The 27,686-nt window shown below is 42.1% G+C and overlaps 1 protein-coding gene across 14 annotated transcripts in view; it reads left to right on the forward strand.

Annotated features, from left to right (window-relative positions):
• The window catches only part of LOC140718865 (WD repeat-containing protein 72-like), a 339,559-nt gene that overhangs the window by 37,421 nt on the left and 274,452 nt on the right, over positions 1–27,686 (forward strand). For all 14 annotated transcript variants that reach the window (XR_012096820.1, XM_073033117.1, XM_073033123.1 and 11 more), the window contains 4 exons: positions 10,983–11,148; positions 17,061–17,161; positions 19,910–19,988; positions 25,582–25,756. Coding sequence is in view for 13 of the 14 variants with exons in the window: in XM_073033117.1 (XP_072889218.1) it covers positions 10,996–11,148; positions 17,061–17,161; positions 19,910–19,988; positions 25,582–25,756 (508 nt within the window). In the remaining variant the exon portion in view is untranslated. The remainder of the gene's footprint in view (positions 1–10,982; positions 11,149–17,060; positions 17,162–19,909; positions 19,989–25,581; positions 25,757–27,686) is intronic.

Consider the following 27,686-nt stretch of genomic DNA (forward strand, 5'->3'; position numbering starts at 1 on the left):
GAACAGCCACTCACTGAATTTTTGTTTTTGTTTTTCATAGAACATAGAATAGTACAGCACAGTACAGGCCCTTCGGCCCACAATGTTGTGCCGACCCTTAAACCTTGCCTCCCATATATCCCCCCACCTTAAATTCCTCCATATACCTGTCTAGTAGTCTCTTAAATTTCACTAGTGTATCTGCCTCCACCACTGACTCAGGCAGTGCATTCCACTCACCAACCACTCTCTGAGTAAAAGACCTTCCTCTAATATCCCCCTTGAACTTCCAACCCCTTACCTTAAAGCCATGTCCTATTGTATTGAGCAGTAGTGCCCTGGGGAAGAGGTGCTGGCTGTCCACTCTATCTATTCCTCTTAATATCTTGTATACCTCTATCATGTATACACCATTCTTTTCACACCATGCTTTGTAAACTCTAAAGATTGTTGTGTGGAAATTCCAGAAGATCACCAGTTTCTGAGATACTCAAACCACCCCATCTGGCACCAACAATCATTCCATGGTCAAATTCACTTAGATCACATTTTTCCCCATTCTGATGTTTGCTCTGAATGACAAGTGAACCTCTTGACCATGCCTGCTTATGCATTGAATTGCTACCACAGATTAGATATTTGCATTAATGAGCAAATGTACAGGTGTACCTGACAAAGTGATCAAAGAGTGTAAGTCATAATTGTCAAATTTGAGCACTCGCATGCATGATTGGTTGAAACCAAGTTAACACTTCCATGGCAAGGGATGACTCTAGGGTAAAGAAGCAGGTGAATCTTGATGAGTGATTACATTGAAGTGCTCGATTTCTTACATTTGTGAGTATCCAGTTTACTGCACAATATATTGTTAAAACCAATGATTATTTGTGTGAAAAGGAGAGTAATTTACAGTGTTTGCACTCCCAGGTGTAGTTTGTCATAGATGTACTTTTAATGCTGAGAATGCAGTTTTATCCTGCAGTAAACTACAACAATATTTCACATAAAGCTGCAACTCCCTGGAGTCTGGTGGGACTTGTGTGTGGTATTTCAACAGCAGGTACAGAACTGTGCAGAAGTCTTAGGCATTTATTTTTATATATATATATATATATATACACACATACTGCCTGTTAAAAGCATTCAACCCCTTCGAAGTTTGCATGTTTTATTGTTTTACAACACTGAATCACAGTGGATTTAATTGGGCTTTATTTGACACTAATCAACAGAAGAAGATGCTTTTGTGTCAAAGTAAAAATGGTTCTCTACAAAGTGATCTAAATTTATTGCAAATATAATACACAAAATAATTGATTGCATAAGTATCCACCCCTTTAATATGTATTGTATTTATTTTATTTCTTACATCCAAGGGAGTAAAAATCTTTGTTATGTCTCTGTCACAATGTACCAATGATAAAGAGGGGAAATGTGGGAGGATATTGTCCAAACACCACAATCAGATTAATGTAGAGTCAGATATGCAATCAGATCAATGTGTATTGATAAATCTGATGGCCTGGTGAAAGAAGATGACCTGGAGCTTGTTGGTCCTGGTCTTAATGCTGTGGTACCATATCCCAGATGGTAGTAGCTGAACCAATTGGTGTCTGGGATGGCAAGATCCCCTGATGGTCCTCTGCACTCTTTTTACACACCTGCTGCTGTAAATATCCTGAGTAGAAGAAAATTTACATCCACAGATGCGCTGGGCTGTCCAAACCACTCTGTACAGGGCCCTGCGATTGAAGGAACTACAGTTCCCATACCAGGCGATGACACAGCCAGTCAGGATGCTCTCAATGGTCCCCCTGTAGAAAGTCCTGAGGATCTGGGGACTAATGTTGAACTTCTTCAGCTGTCTGAGGTGAAAGAGGTGTTGTTGTGCTTTTTTCATCACACAGCCAATATGTACAGTCCAAATGAGGTCCTCGGTGATGTGTACACTGAGGAACTTGAAACTACTCACCCTCTCAACTGCAGTCCCATAGATGTCAATACGGGCTAGCCCGTCTCTGATCTTCCTGTAATCCACAATCAGCTCCTTTGTTTTTTTGACATTGCGGGAGAGGTTGTTTTCTTGGCACCACTGTGTCAGGGCATTGACTTCTCCTCTGTAGGCTGTCTCATCATTGTTGGAAATAAGGCCCGTTAATGTCAAGTCATCTGCAAATTTGATTAACAGATTGGAGCTGCGGATGGCAACGCAGTCATGGGTGCATAGGGAGTAGAGGAGGGGACTCAGGACACAGCCCTGGGGTCTCCTGTGTTGAGGGTCAGAGGGGTAGAGGTGATGGAGCCCATCCTTAAATCTCCCTAGAGCAGGCTATCCTCAAAAACTGAGTGACCTTGCAAGTGAAGGGCCACCGAGAGACCTATGATAACTCTAGGGAAGTTACAAGCTTCATTGGCTGGGATGGGAGAGATTGCATGTACAACAACTGTTGCCCGGGTACTTCACAAATCGCAGCTTTATGGGAGAGTGGCAAAGAGAAAGCCACTGTTGATAAAAACTCACATAAAATCTCGGCTAGAGTTTGCCAGAAGGTATGTGGGAGACTCTGAAGTCAGCTGGAAGAAGGTTCTGTGGTTTGATTAAACTAAAATTGAGCTTTTTGGCCATCAGACTAAATGCTATGTTTGGTGTAAGCCAGATACCACACATCATCAAAAACACACTATCCCTCCTGTGAACCATGGTGGTGGCTGTATCATACAGAGGGTATGCTTTACTGCAGCAAGCCCTGGAAGGCTTGTGTAAGAAGAGGGTAAGATGAATGCAGCAAAATACAGTGAATTCCTGGAAGAAAATCTGATGCAGTCTGCAAGAGAACTGTGACTTGGGAGAAGATTTGTTTTCCAGCAAGACAATGACCCTAAGCATAAAGCCAAAGCTACTCAGGAATGGCTTAAAAACAAGAAAGTTAATGTCCTAGAGTGGCCAAGTCAGAGTCCAGACCTCAAATCAATTGACATGAAAAGAGCTATTCACTCACGATCCCCATGCAATCTAACAGAGCTTGAGCAGTTTTGTGAAGAATAGGGAAAATTGCAGTGTTCAGATGTTCCAAGCTGATGGAGACTTATTCACACAAATTCATGGCTGTAACTGGGGCCAAAAGTGCATGTACTAAATACTGACTTGAAGGCAGTGAATACGTATGCAATCAATTATTTTGTGTTTTATATTTGTAATTAATTTAGATCACTTTGTAAAGATCTGTTTTCACTTTGACATGAAAGCATCTTTTCTCTGTTGATCAGTGTCAGAAAAAGTCAAATTAAATCCACTGTGATTCAATGTTGTAAATCAATAGAACATGAAAACTTCCAGGGCGGTGGGGGTCAATACTTTTGTACGTATGTATCTAGGGTTCCTGATGAAGGATCTTGGCCCAAAATGTTGACTGTTTACTCTTTTCCATCGGTGCTGCCAGGCCTGCTGAGCTCCTCCAGCATTTTGTGTGTGTTGCTCAGATTTCCAACATCTGCAGGTTTTCTGTTGTTTGTGAGAGCTCCTTAGACTTTTGCACAGTACTGTACCACTTCATTAGTTATTGCAGCGTGTGCTTAAATATCCTGCCTGCGGCTTCCTTAATTCTTACCTGTCAGTTTATGAGATCGGTAGATTGAACAACAGCCTAATGGGGAACTCAGCAGATCGAGAAATATCTGTTAGGGGGAAAAGAACCGTTAACATTGTGGGCCTAAATCCTGCATCAGGACTGGACAATTCTTCCCTCTCCCCACAACCTCCCCAATGCCTCTCCCCCACAGATGCTGCTTGACCCACTGAATTCCCCCAGCAGATTAATTTTGCTCCAAATTCCAACATCTGCAGTCTCTTATGCCACCATTGTCATAATGAACAACTGGTTCCCATACTTTATTGGGTTACTGCTCCCTTGGCCCCCAGACCACATTGCCAGTGCACCTCTCTCCCTTTCCATCCAATACATAAAAGCCATAAAGAACTTTGATTTACGATGCACAGTGAAAGAAAATGGGAACTGCAGATTCAAAACAGTGACAAATAAATTGCAAAAGTTAAAGCAACAAAATAAAATTATTTTTTATTTAATTACAGTAAAACAATTTCATCAACAATTTTAGAATGTACATCAGTTGTCCAACTATTCACTATTTCATTGCTATTTCACATTTTGGTGAGATGAATGGGCTTGGTGCAATGACATCAGCTTCTCAACACCAGGCTGAATATCACTCAGGAGGAATCTCAGATCCCCATGTTCAGTAATTTGCAGTCTGTTTCCTTACTTTGAAAGAAGTTGGGTGACATTACTGAAACTGCACTCCACTAAATATGACATTGGAAAGACAATAAAGAATATCTTGACTTTTTTCCACAGTGCAGGATAGTGCTGAGAGATTTCTTCCTGTAACAAAAAGTTCTGATATGATTTTTTTTGAACCTCAACTTCAGCTCAAATTCATTTTGTACTAAGATCGGTAGTTCCACCATCTTTCCTGCTAATTCCTCATTACAAGTGTTCAGCAATGGATTTATTACACAATCTGGAATTTGGATCAAGAGAAGATCCCAAAATCTCTAACATATCCTTATACAGCTCACCCAGGTGGGCGCAGTGTACTTGAAGATAATCGACTTTCTTTCTTTCAACTCAGAGAGGCTCATAAATTGGAAAAGGTCATAATGTTGTCCAATGCTTCACTTAAATAGCGTTAACTTGGACAGAAACTGATTTGATTTTGATAAGATTCACATAATTTCCTTACAGCTGAAGACCACTTTCACTAAAGTTTGCAAATAATTCTGAGAAATAAGCAGTGTCATGCTTAATATTCTTGATTTGAATACTGAATGAAGCATTCAAGCCTTCGAAGAATTTTATCACAGGTTCAAAAACCACATGAAAACATCTCAGGTAGTTTCTTTTTGAGAGCCATCTTACTTCTGTGTGCAACAGCAAATGTTCGAACTGTTCTTCATTCTCAATACAAAGTTCTTGAAATAGTCCAGTATTGAGAGCATGGGACTTGATGTTATTTACCACTTTGATATTTAACGATTTGTGCAGCCGATCATTTAGGTTTTTGCAATGGGATGTCATCTGTGAATTAAGCAGTGAATGGTAAAAATGTTAGGTACAACTTTTATCAAGAAAGTAATAACCCCACTGTTGCGTCCTGTCACTGATGGTGTGCCGTCTGTTGCAAAAGCAACAATGTTGGTGAGTGGAGTGTCCTTCTCTTTGAAAAGCTTTTCAACAACATAGAAATATTGACTCCCACATTATATCTGTTTCTCATCCCATTGCAAATAACAACCCTTGAACCATGCTTTCACCCTTTATGAATCGAACATAGCGAAGAAGCGAAGATTTGTTGCCTGGCAAAGTAGACTCATCCAACTGTGGAGCAAATTCTTTTGTGCTACAGTAAGTATACTGGGCAATGTGTCCTCCATATTCTCAGACATTTCATCTATTTGTCTTTGAATAGAGCCGCCACTGAGTGGAAACACTTTTATTATTTGGTCTGGAGACATTTACAAAACCATACTGAAAACTTTCCTTACTGCTGGCAGAATCAGTTCTTCTCTGGTTTTATAGGGTTTTCCAGATTTAGCAATAAGCAATAAAATGTTGTATATTGCTGTTATGTGGGGGTTAGTTTAGTTGTCAGTCAAAAGAGACTTCTATCATGCCGGTCACGAATTGGTTTGTTTAAAGGCAGCAGCAGCTCTTTCCCATTGGTTACCTTGTGTGCCATGTCACCAGTGTCTGGTTTCAGGCACCTCAGGGGTATAAGAATAGCACATACATGAGGGTTGCCCTCTTTCCTTCCTTTTGTTCCAGGGCACACTTCACACTGAGGTCACGACAAATGTTGAAGAACTATTGGGAAAGCATGCTACAGAATGAGGGGAGTCCACCTTAGCCAAGCATCTGTTCGTTGAATATTTAGTCTTGTAGTTTGTGTAAGTTGGGGGAGGGGACTTCGATGTTTGGTTGTATATTTTACTGTTTGTAAATAAGTGATTAATATGCTTATTCACATTCAGTGTCTTCTGTCTCACTCACTAAGCCCTGCTTCCCTGTTACATTTGACGATGCTTTGGCAGGGTTTGGCTGATTGAGAGGAAGATGAATGTCTTTAGAAGTCTATTTAAGAGAGAGGACCATCTGTGTGAGCAATGCTGAGTCCTGGAGAGGACTGACAACGTTGCAAGATTTGGGAGTCTTGACAAGCTACTGATGGGTCATGGGATGCCCCTAGATTGGTCAGACCAGTTAGCTTTCCCTGGGGTTGACACTGGACACCACATTCTGTCTATACTAACATGCTAGGATTTCCCAGGAGGAAGTATAGTTGGAGGGATGCTTTCTGGCTGTTCCCAGTCATCGCACTGCACCAGCACAAGATGATCAGTGGCCTTAAGAATGAGGTGGAGGGCTTGTGGTGGGTGATCCTATAATACATTCCTGATGATGGCATTCAAATTTGCACACCAAACCAACGTGCCAGATTACTGGATTTGTATGAGGACTCCTAAGTACAGTGCAGAAGGGATGCCATTAATGCTGATTCCTTTTGATGACAAGGGAGAAGACCGCTGGGAGAAGTTACCTAGCTTCTCGGGTTTTGGCATTTTGTTTTGGGGGTTACAAGGACGGAGCAGACTATTCCAGCCAACCTTGACCCCTAGTATGGTAGCAGCCTTAAGGGACTTGGGCCTTAATAGCCCCCAAGGGATTAGATGCTTTAAGGACCATTCGTATAATTGGGAAGTCCTGACTCTTAAAGGGATTTCCCCACTGATGGGGAAGGGAAAGGAATGTTGGTGTAGCTGGTATGATAAGCCTATGTACAAGTCAGTGGATATGGCAAGAGTGAGCAGGAGGAGGATTCTGGGACGACTGCGTCTGTGCCAAATGGTACTTTGAAAGTGGACACCCCCTCGAAACTGAATGGCACTTACTGGTTATTCAGCACCCAGGTCGACCTGTGGCTCCCATGGTGTGGTGTGCTGCTGCTCTCTGGGATACGTGATGCCATACATCTACCACCCCAGCGCCTTGAATGAGCACCTAGCCCATGCTGGTCAACATAGTAAGAGGGCTATTACAGAGGAAGGAAAGTTTCAGATGATAGCCTTTCCCAGCATGGAGCCAGACTGTCCTGGGAACTGATATCAATGGCCTTAGAAGGCCTGTTTGCAAAGAAAGATTGCACTTGTGCTGTTATTGGTGAAAAATGCTACACCTACATTCCTGATGAGTCGGGGAACATCACTCTCCTGGCTGATTACATCTGTGTCGGTGGTCAACTTTAAGTGGGGCACCAGCTCATTGGCTATTACACTTTTGGTGGAGGCTGATGGCCTTTTGAGGCCCAGGAAGGCTGGTGGACTACTGTAGTGTACTGGAGGCTGACTTGGGTTTACAGTACTGCGTATTGTACTTCTGTGTTTTGTATTAACTTCGTGGGGTGTTCACAAGTGTCGTACTAGTTTGATGGTCGAGTTGTCACGGTGTCGCATCTTTTGAGGGGTAGCATGTCATGTAGGAGTTAATTTTCTGGTTGGTCAAAAGTTGCTTCTATTGTGCCGGTCATTGATTGGCCCATTTGAAGAATGCGGCAGCTCTTTCCATTTGGTTGACTCGTGTGCCACAGCACTGGGTGTCTGTTTTCAGGCACCTCAGGGGTATAAGGATAGCATGTACGGGAGGCTGGGCCTCTTTCTGTTTGTTCTCAGGGTGCACTTCACACTGAGGTCATGACCAATGCTGAAGAACTATTGGGAAAGCATGCTCCAGAATGAAGGGAGTCCAATCACACTCTTAGCTAAGTATCTGTTTATTGAATATTTCATTTTGTAACTTGTGTAACTTGGGGACTTGGAGGTTTGGTTGAATTTTTTTTACTGTCTGTAATTAACTGATTAATGTGATTTCTCATAATCAGAGTCTTCTGCCTCACTCACCAAACCCATGAACCTGCTTCCGCATTACAGAAAAGTATCACAGTTTTGTTGTGAATTGTTGTGAATTATTGTGAAAATGTGTTATTATTTTGTTGTGAAGTGCTGGCAAACATATTTTGTACTGTTTTTCATTTCTGAAAAGTTTCACGAAGTGACAGAAAATTAGTCAAGTTCTTGTTTGCTTCATCCGAGTGTATTTTCTTTAAGGAGCCTGGACAGTTTCATTGCCTCATTTGGAAAAACTTTTTCACACACTGGGCACATTGTTTGCTACTGGCATAAATCCATATTTCAGATACTCCACACTCTACTGTCTACAACTCTTTTTCATTTGGTCTGTTTCTGCCATTTTTGTTATGGTTTAACGATCATGGTCAATTGCCAATTGATTGTCCAACCTTAAGTGCTGCGATCAATAAAGGAGAAAGTTATTATCGTCATTATAGCTCAGGCAAAACCTCTCTGCCTTAAGGTACATTAAATGGGACTGTGATATCTCACTTGGGCCATGGGCTAGGGAAATGTGGTCAAGACAATTCAAAGGGGGCAAATTCTGAACTTTACCCCATTGAACACCATGCCCTAATTTACAGGAGTTATATCAGTGTAAGTATGGGAATAGTACTAGCTAACGCTATACTACAGTAGAGAATGACAATAGTGAGTGAGTCAGGTACTACAGTAGAGATTGACAATAGTGAGTGAGTCAGGTACTACAGTAGAGATTGACAATAGTGAGTGAGTCAGGTCCAGAAATGCCACGATTTCTTCAGTCCAGTTTTCTCATGATATACCAAATACAGAAGTGTCACATTGCTTTTCAACAACTATAATGCACTTCAAGCAAAGTCTACGAGAATGATGGGTAAGGAAGAGTTGATGTGATTATGTGGACGTGGTAATCAATTGGGTGACACTGAGGATCAAATGCTTATAATAAGAAATTAATTTATTAAATTCTGTAATTCCCTCAGTTGTTTCCCATTGTTACCAAGCGTGCACCCCAACACCCCCTTTTGCTTTATCACACTGTTAGAAAGAATTACTGTCTCCAGTGTGAGCAATATTCCCCACTTTGGTCAATTCTTATAATGTCAAACACTGGGTTAGAGTTTTTAAGGTTATAGGAATTGACTTAAAATTGCATTATCAACCGATGGTGATTTCATCTGAGTGAGAAATACTGATCTGTGATGGAGAGGTTTAAAAAAAGACTTGTCAAAGGCTTGCTCAGAGATTCAGAGATGATGGCCAAAAATGTGTTTGAAAGGCATTTTCACTGCAGGTGCATTCTTGTCTATTGAGGCAGCTGTTGAACCAAGCTGTGGCTTTCCATCAGGCCTGCCAGTAAATGGAAAAAGGACCATGAAAGCCTACTCTGTCTGGAAACATGTAGGCGAGTAAATGCTGTTTGGGAGCTCCCCATGCCACAGTGATCTGTTGCACTCCAGCTTCTCGACCTTGCACATTTAAGACACTCACAATTCTATCCTCTGTTCACGATACCCTTGTGAAGTGAGTGGGAGGACATGGGAACGGCTCACAGGTTTCAGGTTTGGGCAGGAGCGGATTGGCTTCTGTCAGTGGGAAATCAGCAGCTAGAATGCAGGTTGCAGCAGCAGGTGGAATATCACTACCGGCTGCTGGGAGCGGAGCTCAAACATATGATTGTTGGGCATTACAGGACTCAAGGAAAAGTGAATGCAAGGATTAAGTTGTTTTCACTCACTTCCCAGTGCTAGATTCCATGTCCTTGCCTTCAGCTTAAGTTGAAGCTGTCCTCATATGCCCTGGTGAAGATGTGTTTCTGTGTCAGTGCCTATAGAGAATTACAGCCATTCAAAGATTCAAGTTTACTTATCGTGTGTACATCGAAACATAGAGTAAAATACATTGCTTGTGTTAACAACCAACACATCTGAGGGTGTGCTGGAGGCAGACTGCAAACGTTGCCGCACATTCCAGTGCCAACATATTTTACCTTGGCAAAACAGCACACAGAACACAACAAAATAACAACAACAAAACAAGTCCCTTTCCTCTCTCCCACCTATGCACATACAAAATCCTCCAAGACAATGCCAAGTGTTGAGACAGTGGAGTTTGCTCATGGCGGGAAATCACTAGGCCCGCTCAGGTCACTCCATTAATTAGTGTGTCAAACTGATGGGGAAAAATGCCTTTCTGGCTTCCTCCCCCACCTTTCCAGTCCTGATGAAAGGTCTTGGCCCAAAACATCATCTGCTTATTCCTCAGCTGCCTGACCTGCTGAGTTCTGCTAGCATTTTCTATGTCTTACGCTGGGCGGTGGGGTGGAAGTATGTCACTACCAAAGGAAGTGTAAGGTGTTCCTTCCCTCCACTAACCTGCAGGTCACCCTTGGGCAAGGTGTAGCCCTGCTTAGCCCCCCATTTAGGGTCACATGAAGCCATCGGAGCAGGAGGTGGATGATCGTATGAGCAGTTGGTGCATATCACAAGTCTTGGATATGCAACTACTGATGCCTGGCGGACAATCTCTGAAGTGTATTCATAATGGCTGGGGTCACCTGTCTTGTAAAGACACTGCCCAGAAGAAGGCAATGGCAAACCACTTCTGTCGAATAATTTGCCAAGAACAATCATGGTCAAAGACCATGATCACTCATGTCATACAACATAACACATAATGAACGACTCAGGAGAAAAATGATGAGCTTTGTACACAGAGCAGTCGGTGCTGAGTGACACTTAGTAATTTTCCAAGAAATTCTTTACATTCCACATTTGAACACTATAGGCCAGAATATCTTCAATGTCACATAACTTATCACCACAAATGCATAAAAATAGCTGAACAGCACTTACACTATACACACTCTGGAAGACACCTTTCTAATGTTTTAATAGGTTGCACCATGTACAGTACTGTGCAAAAGTAAATGTACACCGTATATAGTTAGAGTGCATAAGACTTTTGCATAGAAATGTATATGCAAGAATATAAGAATTGAAATACAAGGAATATATTAACAATTTTTTATCATTTTCAGGTGTTTGCTCACCATGAAGAGCATTGTGCAGCCAATTGCGTTGTGGGGAAAGAAAGCACCATCTCACTCCATCTGTGCTCTAATGCTCACTGATGACCAGGGAACCATAGTGACAGGAAGTTGGGAGGGACAGATTTGCCTCTGGAACCTGTCACCTGATTTCAAGGTTAGTATTTTGCGTGAATACTTCTCAGGTAATGATTGCTCATTACGTCTGCTTGTGAATGTACACATTTCTTGAAAACGTTTGATTTATTCATTTGCTTTGTACAAGTTACAGAGAGAGAGAGAGAATAAAAATATGAGAGGGAGCAAGAGGGAGGCAGACGTGGCTTTGTGCTTTATATTTTGAATTGAAAATAAATTACATTTATGAAGCATAAAAGCTCATAAATTAATGGTTCTGGATGAAAAAGGCTACCATTATACACAGGCTTTTTATAAAACTATGCAATTTCCCTCTTTATAAAAAAAGACATTGAAATAATTTTAAATGACCTGCAGGTACATTATGTTGGCAGGGATGAAATGTCAGTGAAATGCTGCTGCTGGTCAGCAATCTATGACTATTATTGATTGCCGTGGTGAGCTGACAGCTGCCCATTGCAAAAGAAGGAAAACATTCTTCAATTTAAGGTTTCTTCTAGTTTCTTGAAGTGATTTAATAAGAAGGAGGGGAATTGCATTGTAACATTTGTGCCTGTGTAATAAATGAGTCAACACCATGGCACAGTAGTGTAGTGGTTAGCACAACACTTTACTGTACCAATGACTCGGGTTCAATTCCAGCTGTTGCTTGTAAGGAGTTTGTACGTTCTTCTCGTGACTGTGTGGGTTGCCTGCAGCGGCTCCGGTTTTCTCCCACAATCCAAAGACATGCCAGTTGACAGGTTAATTAGTCACTGTAAATTATCCCGCGATGAGGTTAGGGTTAAATCAGGGGTTGCCGGATGGCATGGCTCGAAGGGCTTATTCCGTGCTGTATTTCAATATATAAAAAATAAACTCTAGTAGTCATATGAACAAAGATGTTTCAGAACAATATCATTTCAAAACTCATTCTCTCTAGTGGAAGCTATCAATGATTTGGATGACTAAATTGATGGCCTTGTGGCCAGGTTTGCAAACAAATCAGATAGGTGGAGGGACAGGTAATATTGAGGAAACGGGGTCTGTGGAAGCAACACACACAAAATGCTGGTGGAACACAGCAGGCCAGGCAGCATCTATAGGGAGAAGCACTGTCGACGTTTCGGGCGGAGACCCTTCGTCAGGACTAACTGAAAGGAGAGATAGTAAGAGATTTGAAAGTAGTGAGGGGAGGGGGAAATGCGAAATGATAGGAGAAGACCGGAGGGGGTGGGATGAAGCTAAGAGCTGGAAAGGTGATTGGCGAAAGTGATACAGAGCTGGAGAAGGGAAAGGATCATGGGACGGGAGACCTCGGGAGAAAGAAAGGGAGGGGAAGCACCAGAGGGAGATGGAGAACAGACAAACAGCTAAATCCCGGACATATTTACAAATCTACAGAATAATAGCCATAACAGAATCAATAAAAGACCATTCAACTTGGGCATTCATCCAGAATATAGAAGGCAACAAACACACAATACAGGAAGAAAGAAATGGTAATAATAAATAAATAAACAGTAAGTGTCAAGAATATGAGATGAAGTGTCCTTGAATATGTGTCCATTGATCGTTGGAACATTTCAATGATGGGGCATCCGAAGAGAGTGAAGTTATTCCCTTTGGTTCAAGAGCTTGATAGTTGAGGGGTCGTAACTGTTCCTGAACTTGGTGGTGTGAGTCTTGAGGCTCCTGTACCTTCTTCCTGATGGCAGCAGCAAGAAGAGAGCATGTCCTGGGTGGTGCAGGTCCCTGATGATGAATGCTGCTTTCTTGCAACTGCATTTCATGTAAGTGTTCTCATTGGGTGGAAGGGATTTACTTGTGATGGACTGGGCTGTATGAAGTACTTATTGTAGGATCTTCCTTCGACGACATCAGTGTTTCCATACTAGGCTGTGATGCAGCAAGTTAATACACTCTCCACATCTATAGAAATTTGTTAAAGTTGTAGATGTCATGCCTAATCTCCACAAATTTCTAAAGAAGTATAGGTAATGCTGTGCTTTCTTCGTAGTTGCGCTTCAGTGCTGTACTCAGGACAGGTCCTCCGAGATAATAACACAGAGAAATTTAAAGTTGCTGACCCTCTCCACACTTGATTCTTTGATGAAGATTGGCTCATGGACCTCTGGTTTCCTTCTCTTGAGGTCAATCATCAGCACTGTGGTAGAAACAGTAAAAGTGTAGACTAATTTCTAAATGGGGAGAACATTTAAACAATCAGAGGTGCAAATGGACTTGGATGACCTTGTATGGGATTCCTTAAAGGTTAACTTGCAGGTTGAGTTGGTGGGAAGTGAAGCAAATGCAATGTTAACATTCATTTTGAGAGGACTGGAATACAAGAGAAATGATGTAATACTGAGGCTTTGGTCAGAGCATACTTGGCGCATTTTGAGCAGTTTTGGGCCTCTTGTCTAAGAAAAGATGTGCTGGCATTGGAGAAAGTCCAGAGGAGGTTCCCGAGAATGATTCTGGGAATGAAAAGGTTAACATATGAGGAGCATTTGATGGCTTTGGGCCTGTACTCTCTGGAGTTTCAAAGCATGGTGGTGGAGGAGGGGGGAAGCGAGGTCTCACCTATTGAATATTGAAAGGCCTGGATAGAGTAGATGTGGAGAGGGTGTTTCCTGTCGTTGGTGAGTCTAGAACAAGAGAGCACAGCCTTGGAGTAGAGGGATGTTCATTGAGATCAGAGATGTGGAAGAATTTCTTTAGCCAGAGAGTAGTGATTCTGTGGAATTCCTTGCCCCAGACGGATGTGGAGGTCAAGTCATTGAGTATAACTAAAAGAGAGGTTGATAGGTTCTTGATTAGTCAGGGTGTCAATAGTTATGGTTGGAAGACAAGGAGAATGGGATTGAGAGGGAAAATAAATCAGCCATAATGGAATGGCAGAGCAGACCCGATGGGTTGAAAGGCCTAATTCTGCTCCCATGACTTACGGTTTTGTGGTCTAAGCTATCATGTGCTTGGCCCTTTGTGTTTGTTTTGAATACCCTGTAGCGGGCATGTGAGATCTTTGTTTTGCTTTATAACAATTAACCCATTTGTTTTGCTTTGATAATAATATTGGCTGGTGGCAGTGTTATGCTGTGTTCATAACACTGGGGTATGTGTCATTAAAAGTAAACTCATAATAACAGGCGTGGCATCCCAGCTAATCTACTCTTCCAGCTGCGACTATTCACCATCAGTCACTGAAATCACAATGAGACCCCAGCGTTCCCTTTTAATGTTACCGCCCATTTCTGGGCTAGAGGGAAATGGCAAACATCTTCATGTCTCAGTCTTCTTGAATGATCGTTCAGAAGTTAGGTTTACTTTTTTTTCACCAGCTAACTCCCATTCTTTTTCAAACAATATTTTCCATAATCTAAGCCCTGCAATTGGCTCAGATGAAAGGAAAACACTTTCAATGTTAATAATACTAATCCTTGAGAATATCATCCAATATTTTACCTGCTCCAAAATCTAAATCTATTGCATGGAAATTGGGATTCTACATCTCTTACTGCAGTAATTGTTTGACTGTGTATTGTGTTAATGACTACCTAGATACTCTTAGTATTAGTACAAAAATGTTAATAGAGTTGACACAGCAGAAACGATACAAGGGTATGCTTGAAATCTCCTTGAAATAATGCAACATTCTTAGAATCAGAATCAGGTTTATTATCACTGGCAAGTGTCGTGAAATTTGTTAACTTAGCGGCAGCAGTTCAACGCAATACATAATATAGAAGAAGGAGAAACATAATAAATAAATTACAGTATACGTATATTGAATAGATTAAAAATCGTGCAAAAACAGAAATAATATATATTAAAAAGTGGGGAAGTGTTGTTCATGGGTTCAATGTCCATTTAGGAATCGGATGGTAGAAGGGAAGAAGCTGTTCCTGAATTGCTGAGTGTGTGCCTTCAGGCTTCTATACCTCCTACCTGATGATAACAGTGAGAAAAGGGCATGCCCTGGGTGCTGGAGGTCCTTAATAATGGACGCTCCTTGAAGATGTCCTGGGCACTTTGTAGGCTCGTACCCAAGATGGAGCCGACTAAATTTACAACTCTCTGCAGCAGCTTTCGGACCTGTGCGGTAGCCTCCCCCTCCCCCCCCACCATACCAGACCGTGATGCAGCCTCCATGGTACATCTGTAGAAGTTTTTGAGTGTTTTTGTTGACATACCAAATCTCTTCAGACTCCTAATGAAGTATAGTCACTGTCTTGCCTTAGTGACTCTTTTGAATACCTAGCCCATGATCACCCAAGCTAGAGAAGTTTTGTAATCATATTGAGAACCTCAACAATTTCAACTCCACATATAGGGAGAACACAGGTAATTGTCTGGAGTGGGACACCTCTCCAATGACCACCTGCCCAATCTGTCAGGCACCTTTTGCTCCAATGGCGGAAAGCTCTACAATTCCCAGTACGGCCTCATCCGTCGTCTTGGAACCCATAAAATTGAAATGGATGCAAGTCATCCTCGATCTCAAGGAGCCTACTAAGAAAATGACATTTTTCTCGTGGAAGCAAATGTTGAAGTAGGGTCAGGCAGGAAAGAGTGGGCATGGTGGCTTCCTGTCCACCCCAAATAGTGTTTCATGCCATGACTGTCCCTGATGGGGTGGTAATCACATCATGCAGCTAAGATTTGAACTGTTGAAGAAGTTACAAGTAGTGAAGTGAGTCCTACAGTTGCAATTTAAATTATCCCGAGCATTGAAAACGGAGGCTGGCTAGAGTTGTGTTTTGGATATTGAAAGCAAAATGCGGAAACTTTAGCTGATGTCTTGTTGCTACCCCCTCTGCAATGAGCTCCTAGTTTTTATGTCTGATCAGCAAAAAAAATCATAGCCCACACAACATGCTACTAATTATGCTACTGCAGGAATAAATGTGTAGTTAAGGTTCCCGAGACCAGGAACACCTCAGCTACTTAGTTCATAAGAATGAACTGCTTATGGAAGTGTCCAAGTCAATTTCCAGATGACCACTATCTCACCCAGAAGTGCTAGTTAGTGTGTAAAACATGCACAATTGGAACCAATTTCTACGCTTATGCTCCCAAAGTTTGATTGTTGAGAAGTTGCAGCTTCTGTGCACATTTTGTGCATGAGTTATTTTGCTTATATGTAATGGTGCTTAATTATTAATGAGGGGAACCAATGAGGAATTGTCCTGAACATTGTTCACCCTAACAAGTTTGATGTTTGCCCAAGGCCAGATGTACATCTAAATGAGAGCAGCAAGTATACTGTAGCTATTTCCATGCTTACCGATGGAAATTACCTGTTAAAGGAGTGAAATATAATCTAAATTTATAACTTAAATAAACATAAAAAGCCACCTGCCACAATAAATGAGAGTTAAAGGGACCACAAGGTTCCATCAAGGCATTGTTCTCTCCACCTGCCAGTCACTAATGTTATTGCTGGGCATATTCCGAATAGCATTGCTGAGGTCCCATTACTAATTGTAGCGTTTGTGCATTATTCACCACAAGTATACATAATACCATCTCCATTAGTGTGATGTGCCCATGTCTTGCAGTATTTCGGGACTTGATCTGTGAAGACGAGTGCAGTATAGGGTGAGCTGGGGTGGCCAGCTACCTGGGAATTGTGTTCTCCTCCTCTGAGCCTTCTCTCACCTTCAAGCAGGTTCCATGAATAGAAATTCTTTAAGGCTCTGACAAGCTTTGTGCAAGTTTCAATACAAGATTCAAGAGATAAGCCATCCTCGTGTCTTTTCAGTTGTGTCCGTTTGCCAGTTTCTTGATTCTTTGTCCATCACTCAATTGGATGTCGGAAAGTTAGGCAGGATCTGTTTCGCACAACAAAAAAAGTGAAATCTGATTTCAAGCCACATGTGTTAAACATCAAAATCAAGTTTGTTTCCTGTGCATATATGAGTACAATTTTTTCTTTTATTTCCTTAGACTTTACCTCGGATCTTGATGTTTGGCCACACTGCTTCAATTACTTCCCTTGGTAAAGCAAGTGAGAAGCAGCCATACATTGTCAGTGCTGCTGAAAATGGGTGAGTCTCTCTTACTAAGTGGTCTCATTGAGCACTGCACGAGGAGTTCCTGCCTTGCAGGAGATCAAGGTCAAAGTCTAGTTTATTGTCATTTGCACAAGTAAGTATCTGTGTAGGTGCAAAGAAAAACTTAACTGCAGCAGTGTCACAGGCAAAGGGCGTCAGAGACACAACATTCTCTGAGAATTCTCTGATTTCTCAAGAGAAACATAAACTAAACTTAACTCATGAAGAATTATACAAGGAAGAAATAAAGCAGAAAATAAAGTATAATTTTAGTTTAAGGCCATCAAAGTTATCAAGGTGTTGCTATACTGAGGCAGTAATTGGTGTTGTGCATGATGCTTCAAGGACCAAATAGTGTTAGTGCGTGGCCAAGTGGTTAAGGCATTGGTCTAGTGATCTGAAGGTCGCTCGTTCGAGCCCTAGCTGAGGCAGTGTGTTGTGTCCTTGAGCGAGGCACTTAACAACACATTGCTCTGCAATGACACCGGTGCCAAGCTGTGTGGGTCCTAATGCCCTTCCCTTGGACAACATCGGTGGCATGGAGAGGGGAGACTTGCAGCATGGACAACTGCAGGTCTTCCATACAACCCTGCCCAGGCCTCAGTCATCATCGAAAATCGATGGACAGCCGAAGAAGGTTGAACGGAAGTAGCTGTTCTTGAACTTGGTGCTGTGAGGCTTCAGGGTGACAGTAGCTGTGAGAAGATGACACGGTGGGGCTCTTTGACGATAGATGTTGCCTTTTTGAGGTAAGATTTGAAATCAAAATGCTGCAGATGCTGGAAACCTGAAATTAATTTTGTAGCACAGTTATGAGAATCACTGCACCCGAGACCTGGATTCAACCCTGACCTCAGGTGCTGTCAGTATGGGCTTTGTACATTCTCTCTGTGACTTTGCTAGTTTACTCTGGGTGCTCCATTTATTTCACAAGTTTCAATCACGTGGTTTGGTAATTTAACTAGCCACAGCACATTGCCACTAGTGTGTAGGAGAGTGGTAGAGTCAGGAGGGAGCTAATGCAGAGTGGACAATAATGAGACTGGTGTAGGATTAGCGTAAGTGGGTAGTTGATGGTTGGTGCAGACTTGGTGAGGTGAACGGCCTGTTTTTCTATCGTATCACTTCATGACTAAACAGCATTGGATAAATTCAGGTCAGACAGCCCCTATGGGGAGAGAAATAAATGTTTCAGCTGGTGACCTTTCACTCAAACCATATTGAGCTGAAATATTAACTGTTTCTTTCTCTGCAGATACAACCAGATCAGCTGAGTATTTCCAGATTCTCCTGTTTTGCTTCAATAAGTAAATAAAACAAGGAAGATTTAAATTACAGAGCAGCAGCAAAGTTAAGGAAAACAGGCCTTTAGAAAAATAATGCATCAAGGCTAACAATGAAGTCAGCTGAACTTACTTTTTCAGTTGGTCCAGTGTGGAAAGTTTTTGTCCATTTTATTTTTCTATTGTCAGCAACTTAGGGAGAACTAACGTGAGCTTTGATCACTTACAGGAACGTATGCAAGTAATTGACCACATTTCACAGAGCCTGCCTTTGCCGATCATCAGCTGAGCATTCTCTAATTAAAATTTAAGCTTCATTAAGCAAGCGGATTTTATGGGACCAGAATATCATGTTACATCAGCAAAAGGGTACCCAGTGGATTTACTGTTAATAACAACTCGTATCTCTTTGGTGATTTTTACGGAAGGTGGAATGAGATAGAGAGAATCATAAAAAGGCTGCAGTTGCTGGACATCTGAATTAGGAGCAAAAGGCACAGACAGTGCTCGACAGGACAGACAGCGTACACGAGAGGGCATTAGAGCTGAGATTTCAGGTCAATTACCTTTTATCAGGAAGAGGGTAATCGAGCCCAGAGATCATAAAGCTTCAGTGAGGGTTTCTGTCATAAATGAGTCGAGGCCGGGGTAGTTTTGAGCAATGATACAGTGGTGTGGCCTAAACTTCATCTTTGAGTCACCAATTTGAATCTTGTTCTCTGAACGAAACTAAATATTGGGAGGTGGGTGGAATGGGTCAGTACCATTAGAGTTTATCTTCCCCTGATAGCCAAATATACATTTCTACCCAGACGGGGAGAGAGATCGTGCACACAATAAAAGTAAGCAAATCGCTTTAGATCTGGAGTTTTACAAAAGACACAAAGTCAGGCGTCACTGCAGCAACAGCCACCAGTTCTTTGCAAGCTCTCTCGTTTGAAGAAAGACGTGCGCTGTAAAAAGATTTCCAGTGGGTGGCAGTGTGTTTTTAAAGAATGATAAAAGCTGAGCTTGGCGTGCAGACAGCTGAAAGATAAATAAAAGTGAAGTCTCCAGGATGCATGGCGCTTTCAAGAATATCAGGTTTAATTTGGATGAAAGGCAACATTTGTTAATTGGATGTGACTCATACAAATGATGAACAATCTAAATCACTGACAACCCATATTGTTGGTTTACCTGCAATTTGCTACAGGCGGCATGCAGGTTAGTTACTAGGCTTCAAACTGAGGCTTCAAGCTGAGCTGCAGGATGTAATTACTTCAACAGAAAGGAGTAGATATGTTTCACCTTTAAGTAATGGCCAGAACACCTTCATGCTCAGTAATTTATATTTTTAAAAAAAAATGGTTTGTCCACTTTTAACTGTGGCATTAAAGAAAACCTTGACGCTATGAAATGATTTTGGTCAATTGACCTGAGACGCTGTGAAAATTAATGTATGAGGTTCCTTTTTCAGGGAGATGTGCCTTTGGAATGTCACCAGTGGCCAATGCATCGAACATACAAAACTGCCCTTCACTCACACTTCAATCTATGTAAGTACACTGGCATTTGATGTGACACTTAATTCACTTACATATGTTGCTGTCATGCATTGCATTTTGAAAGCACAGAACTGAAGTCTGCAATTTAAAAGAGTTCTCGAAAATTGAGATTAACTTTGATGACTTGAAAAGGATTTATTTTAATTTTCCATGAATACATGGTGAAGTTAGAAAGAAAACCAGCTCCTTTTAAATGGCTGAAACTGGCAGTATATTCAGTTTGGAATGGAATTAGCGACAAACTATGGTAAATTTTTACTGTTTCATATAAACACAGAGCTAATTTACTATATATTTTAAAATTTGATTTTATTGAAATACTGCATAGACCAGGCCTCACAGAATAGCTACACCACTCAGTAATCCTAGCCTAATCTCAGAACAATTTTTAATGACTAATTAACCCACCAACTGGTAGATCTTTGGACTATAGGAGGAAACTGAAGCACTCGAAGGAAACTCACGCCGTCACGGGGAGAACACCTTACAGGCAGCGGTGGGAATTGAACCCGGGTTGCCTGTACTGTGCCACTCCATGACGATATATGACTAAGATCTGATGTTATTCTTTAATATAATGTTGTATTCAACCAATGTTCAGCTTCATTTGAAAAGCCACTGTGGAGAAGCATGCTTCAGACAGAGTTAAACAATTCCACAGTGAACAGACCAGGTCAAAGATCTTTACTGCTGCCACATCCAGTCATGACTGGTGGTTGACAAATAGACAATTGGAGGTGGAGTCTTTATGAATACTCAGCGATGGTAAACACGAGGGTAAAAATCAAAGGTGGGTTATGTTTTCAGACGGACTTCCCAGGTGAATCATCCATCGCAGCCTCCTTCTAAAGTCCCTACTTTCAAAGAAGATAGTTTTCACCTAATTAAATTCACTTAATGACTCTTCAAGAAATGACTGCATGCACTAGATGTGACCAGGGTCGTGATTCCTGAAAGCATGCTACGCTATGTGAGCTGCTCCATTGCTCTACTGACGTCAGCCTAGCAGTGGAAGATTACCCAGATTACCTGTCCACAAGCAGCTGATCAAATCCAACCCATTAATCTGCTCCAAGTCATCAACAAAGTAATTGAAATAGTCTTCAACAGGGCTATTAAATAGTACTTACTCAACAGTAACTTGATCAGTATTGGGCTGCGGTACCTTACACCCCAGAACTCTTGATTCAAACATTTCAGGGGTGAGATGATTGTGATAGGCCTTAATCTCAAGGAACACACACAAAATGCTGGTGGAACACAGCAGGCCAGGCAGCGTCTATAGGGAGAAGCGCTGTCGACGTTTTGGGCCGAGACCCTTCATCAGGAGTCCTGACGAAGGCCAAAGGACAAAGCCAAAGTAATATATATTATCAAATTCATTTCCTTGCAGGAATTTACAGAAAAATAAGTACAATACAATAGAATTTACAAAAAGCTATACATTAACAAAGACTGACAAACAATCAATGTGCAAAGCAAAAGACAAATTGACAAAGATACTGAGAACTTGAGTTGTAAGGAGTCCTTAGAAGCGAGTCTGTAGGTTATAGAATCAATTCAGAGTGGTAGTGAGTGAGGTTATCCACACTGGTTCAGGAGCTTGATGCTGTAGGGCTTGATGGTTGGAAGACAGGCTGTCGGGATCCGAAGCAAGAGCCAATTTCACTTGCTCTATGCAATGTTACTCCTCTCTCTATGGTGCTGAGGCTGCCCTGGCTGCTGTGCTCCGTGCCCGTTAATATGATGAACTGATAAGAGAGGCTTTGGACCTACTCTGTGCTGTTTTGAGGTTTGGATCTGAGGACTCAATTTGGTTTGAAATGTTGCTGTCGTTTGCTTCAACTGTTTGTACGATTTGTGATTTTTTTTGTTTCCTTTCTTGTGCATATTGGGTGTTGGTCTTTTTTTTCTCCAATTGGGTTCTTTCATGGTTCTTGCTTTGTGGCTACCTGTAAGCAAACACATCTCATAATGTATAAATTACATTCTTTGATAATAAATGCACTTTGAATCTTTGGTCATATGGGACCTAAAGCTGTTATATCTCCTCTCTGATGGCTGTGGAGAGAAGAAGGCATGGCCTGGACAGTGATGGTCTGTGATGATATCTACAAGGAGTCCTGCACAAGAAGGCAACAAACATCAGCAATGACTCCCACATTCCAGACCATGCTCTCTTCTCGCTGTTGCCTTTGGGAAGGAGGTGCAGGAGCCTTAAGTCCCATACCACCAAGTTCAGTAACATTTCTTACCTTTCAACCATCAGGTTCCTGAACCAGAGTGGATAACTTCACTCATCTCAACACTGAACTGACTCCACAACCTATTACTCACTTTCAAGGATTCTACAACCACATATTCTCAGTATTATTTATTTGTGTATTATGTATTATTATTTGTTTTTTTATTTGCACAGTTAGTCTTTTTTTGCACGTTAGTTATTTGTCAGTCTTTGTGTGCAATTTTTCATTGATTCTGGTGTATTTATTCTGTGAATGCCTACAAGAAAATTAATCTCAGGGTAGCATATGGTGATGTATGCAACCTTTGATAATGAATTTACTTTGAACTTTGATAGATGCTGCTTTCTCGTGGCAGTGCTCCATGTGAATGTGCTTAATGATGGGGAATGCTTTGTCTGTGGTCCACCACTTTCTGTAGGCGTTTCCATTCCTGGGCATTGGTGTTCCCATACCAGCTATGATGCAACCAGTTAGAATACTCTCCACTGTGCACGTGCAGAAGTTTGTCAAAATTATTGGTGACATGCCAAATCTATGCAAACTTCTAAGAACGTTGAGCTCTGTTGTATCTTCTTTGTGATGGTGCTTACATGCTGGTCTCAGTACAGATCCTCTGATATGATTATGCCAAGGGATTTAAAATTACTGACCCTCTCCACCCCTGATTCCCTGCTGAGGCTCATGGACCTCTGGCTTCTTCCTCTTGTACTCAATAACCATCTCTTTGTTTTGTAAATGGCTCTAGCTAGAGCCATACCTTGCACAAAGAGATGTTTGTGTGGTTGTTGAGGCCAATCATCTTGGGCCTTGGACCTCAATGCAGGAGCTCCCATGACAGGGTCCTAGACCTAAACATCTTCAACTGCTTCATGAATGACTTTTATTCCAACATAAAATCAGAATTGAAGAAGTTTGTTGATGATCACACAGAACTCTATTCCATTTGCAGCTCATCAGAAGGTGTTGCATTGCACAAAGACTGATAAATAACAGTAAATCTGGATAAATGCCAGTCAGTGCGTATTCCCAGCAAATCTAACCATCCCCCCTCAATAATATTACCATTGCTGAATCTCTCACTATAATTATGATCGTTGACCAGATACTTAACAAACCAACTGCATAAGTACTTTGGATCATAAGAGAGATCAGCGGCAATGAAGAGCTTGCCTCAAGACTCAATAAGATCTCTCCTGCATCACAAGGCAACAATGCATATGCATTGTTAAAGCCACCACCTGCCTTGAAAAACACAAAGCAGCAACTCAACTGGCACAATATGTACCACGTTAACTATTCATTCCAGACGGTAGATGAGGTGTTGCTCCTCCAACCTGAGTTTGGCCTCATCATGGCAGTAGAGGAGGCCATGTATGGACATATCTAGATGGGAATGAGAGGCAGAGTTGAAGTGGGTGGCAACTGGCAGGTCCTGTCTATTGTGACGGACGGAGCGTAGGTGCTCGACGAAGCGGTCCCCCAATCTGCGTCAGGTCTCGCCGATGTAGAGGAGGCCGCACCGAGAGCACCGGATGCAATAGACGACTCCAGCAGACTCGCAGGTGAAGTGTTGCCTCACCTGGAAGGACTGTCTGGGGCCCGGAATGGTGGTAAGGGGGGAGGTGTGGGGACAGGTGTAGCATTTGCGCTTGCAGGGATAAATACCAGGTGGGAGTTCTGTGGGGAGGGACGTCTGGACCAGGTAGTCGTGGAGGGAACGATCCCTGCGAAAAGCTGAGAGGGGTAGGGAGGGAAAGATGTGCTTGGTGGTGGGGTCCTGTTGAAGGTGGCGGAAGTTGCGGAGGATAATGTGTTGGATCCGGAGGCTGGTGCGGTGGTAGGTGAGGACAAGGGGAACCCTGTCCCTGTTGTGGTGACGGGAGGATGGGTTAAGGGCTGAAGTGCGGGAAGTGGAGGAGATGCGGGTGAGGGCATTTTTGATGATGCCAGAAGGGAAACCACGATCCTGAAAGAAAGAGGACATTTGAGAAGTCCTGGAACGGAAAGCCCCATCCTGGGAGCCGATGCAGCGGAGACGGAGGAACTGGGAATAGGGAATGGCATTTTTGCATTGGGCAGGGTGGGAAGAGGTATAGTCAAGATATTTATGGGAGTCAGTGGGTTTGTAGAAGATGTCAGTGGATAGTCTGTCTCCAGAGATGAAGAAAGGGGAGAGAAGTGTCCAAGATGGACCAAGTGAATTTAAGGGCAGGGTGAAAGTTAGAAACAAAATTGATGAAATTGACGAGCTCAGCATGGGTGCAGGAAGCAGCACCAATGTAGTCGTCAATGTAGCGAAGGAAAAGTTGGGGAGTGGTGCCAGTATAGATTTGGAGCATAGACTGTTCCACATAACCCACAAAAAGGCAGGCATAGCTGGGGCCCATGCGAGTGCCCATGGCTACGCCCTTGATCTGGAGAAAGTGGGAAGAACCAAAGGAGAAGTTATTGAGAGTTAGAACAAGCTCCGCCAACCGGAGGAGTGTGGTGGTGCTGGGGAACCAGTGGGGTCTGTTATCCAAAAAGTAGCGGAGGGCTTTGAGGCCTTCTTGATGGGGGATGGAGGTGTATAAGGACTGCAGTTTGAGTGCAGCTGCAGATCAAAGGCACTGACTGAACCCATCCTCCTTGAAAAAGAAAAAAAAGAGACATTAAGGTAGAAATTAAGCTGTTTCTGCAGATGACCTTGAAGAAGCTGCTCTCTAGCAGTATCGTAGATCCACCCCTCTGATGCATGTGAAAATATTGACTGCAAAGGTTGGCTATTTACCTAACAGACCCATTGCGTTTACGTCGCAATGTCTCTTACTGTCATCTAAAATGATATGTGCACAAATGTCCCTTTGACCAGTTCTAGACACCGTAATTCAAAGAGAACATGAAGGATTTGAAGAAAAGGGAGAAGATATTTAGTAGAATGGTTAAAAGGATAAGGTTATATGTACATGGATAGATCAGAGAAGTAAATAGAATTCTCCTTAGAGAAGAAAAAAAAGTGTTAAATCTTAAGAGTAAGTATACCAAACCTTCTCCTAGTGTTTTGATAACCACTGTTTACAGATTTAAGTTCTCTAGCAAATGAACCTGAGGTGACATCTTGAGAAACACTTTAATACTGTATGTGGTTCAGGTTCAGAATCCATTGTCCGTCTGGACAATGGAAATGGTACAATACCTTTCAAAAGGACAGATTTTATTAATGGTTCAATTTAATGTCAGAGAATGTATACTGTTTACAACCTGAAATTCTTGCTCTTCACAGACTTCCAGGAAGCAGAGAGAAAAATAAACAAAAGAATGAATAAATTAATGCCTGTGTTTGTACCTTCATCCTGCAGTATTATTACCGTTCCTTTCGAATGTCAGGTGATGGCTGGTTGCTTTGCTGTGGACAGTATCAGGATATTTTAGTCATTGACGCACGTAGCCTGGAGCTTCTCCACGCTCTCGTTTCATCTGCAACTCCAGACTGGATTAGCTCGATGTGCATTGTCCGCTCCCAAAGAATTCAAGGTAATAGAACAGATATCATCCCCAGTGTTTCTAATGGTGTTGCTTTCCTTTGATTACACCCAGAGCTTTCCACAACTCCATCCTAACTCAGTACGGAAGGCCTTTTACAACAGACTTAGAAACACAATCAAATCCTGGAGAAAACCTAAAAATGGCAGCTTTTCCAGGATCAGAATCAGATTTATTATCACCGGCATGTGTCGTGAAATTTGTTAACTTAGTAGCAGCAATACCATACAGGATAATATAGAAAGAAAAACATTACATAAATAAGTAAATCAATTGCAGTAAGTATACATATATATATAGATTGAATAGATTAAAAATAGTGCAAAGACAGAAATAATTATTAAAAAGTGAGGTGGTGTTAATGGGTTCAATGTTCATTTAGGAATCGGATGGCAAAGGGGAAGGAGCTGTTCCTGAATCACTGAGTGTGTGCCTCAGGCTTCTGTACCTCCTTCCTGATGGTAGCAATGAGAAAAGGGTATCTCCTGGGTGATGGCATCCCCTTTGAAGATGTCTTGGATGCTACGGAGGCTAGTACCCAAGATAGAGCTGACTAATTTTACAACGTTCTGCAGCTTCTTTCGGTCCTCTGCAGTTAGGAGAATTGCCTCCTTGACATAATACCCAAAGCTGAGCCTTCCCAGCATGCTCATTACACCTTGCTGCTGCTGCTTCTGTCTGAGGACAGCAGACTGGAATGTCAATGGTGGAAATTGAATGAACATCTCACCAGATTTGGCAACGCTCTATTCAGTGTTACCTGCCTCAACTCTCCATTGCTAAAACTAATTACTGTTCAAAGATTATCTGCAATGCAAAGAGCATTCCCAATTTCATGGTTATAAACCATCTTCTGAAACAAGCAATTATAACCAAGAGGGGCTGTAATAAGGTAATTGACCTCTGCCACCCAACTCCCCCCACACCTCCTACTCTACATATGTTTTGTAAGCTTTAGAACCCTTTGCATTACTGGGTTGTTGTTTATTGCTTCCAATCTGCAGGAATCCCAGATCAAGGTATATAACAAAAACACCCAAAGAGGGTGTGAAGATTTTAATGATTAGAAATAAACTGTCTGAAAAGAGTTCAGGCATGTATCAATAGTAAGTTTCAAAAGGAGATTAAATACATACCTGAAAGAGATAAGATATGACAGGGTCTTTTAAGAGACTCTTGGTTAGGTACATGAAGCTTAGAAAAATAGAGGGAATATGGGTAACCCTAGGTAATTTCAAATCAAGTCACTTTTTATTGTCATTTTGACCGTAACTGCTGGTACAGTACAAAGTAAAAACAAGACAGCGTTTTTCAGGACCATGGTGCTACATGAAATAGTACAAAAACTACACTGAACTATGTAAAAACAACACAGAAAAAAACTACATTAGACTACAGACCTGCCCAGGACTGCATAAAGTGAACAAAACAGTGCAGGCATTACAATAAATAATAAACAAGACAATAGGCACAGTAGAGGGCAGTAAGTTGGTGTCAGTCCAGGCTCTGGGTATTGAGGAGTCTGATAGCTTTGGGGGACGAAACTGTTACATAGTCTGGTCGTGAGAGCAAGAATGCTTCGGTGCCTTTTCCCAGACGGCAGGAGGGAGAAAGTTTGTATGAGGGGTGTGTGGGGTCGTTCATAATGCAGTTTGCTTTGCGGATGCAGCGGGTAGTGTAAATGTCTGTAATGGCGGGAAGAGAGACCCCGATGATCTTCTCAGCTGACCTCATTATCCGCTGCAGGGTCTTGCGATCCGAGATGGTGCAATTTCTGAACTAGGCAGTGATGCAGCTGCTCAAGATGTTCTCAATACATAATGTAGAATGTGATGAGGGTGGGGGGTGGGAGATGGACTTTCCTCAGCCTTCGCAGAAAGTAGAGACGCTGCTGGGCTTTCTTTGCTATGGAGCTGGTGCT

The sequence above is a fragment of the Hemitrygon akajei genome, chromosome 30, assembly GCF_048418815.1.
Source record: "Hemitrygon akajei chromosome 30, sHemAka1.3, whole genome shotgun sequence".
Classification (NCBI taxonomy): domain Eukaryota; kingdom Metazoa; phylum Chordata; class Chondrichthyes; order Myliobatiformes; family Dasyatidae; genus Hemitrygon; species Hemitrygon akajei.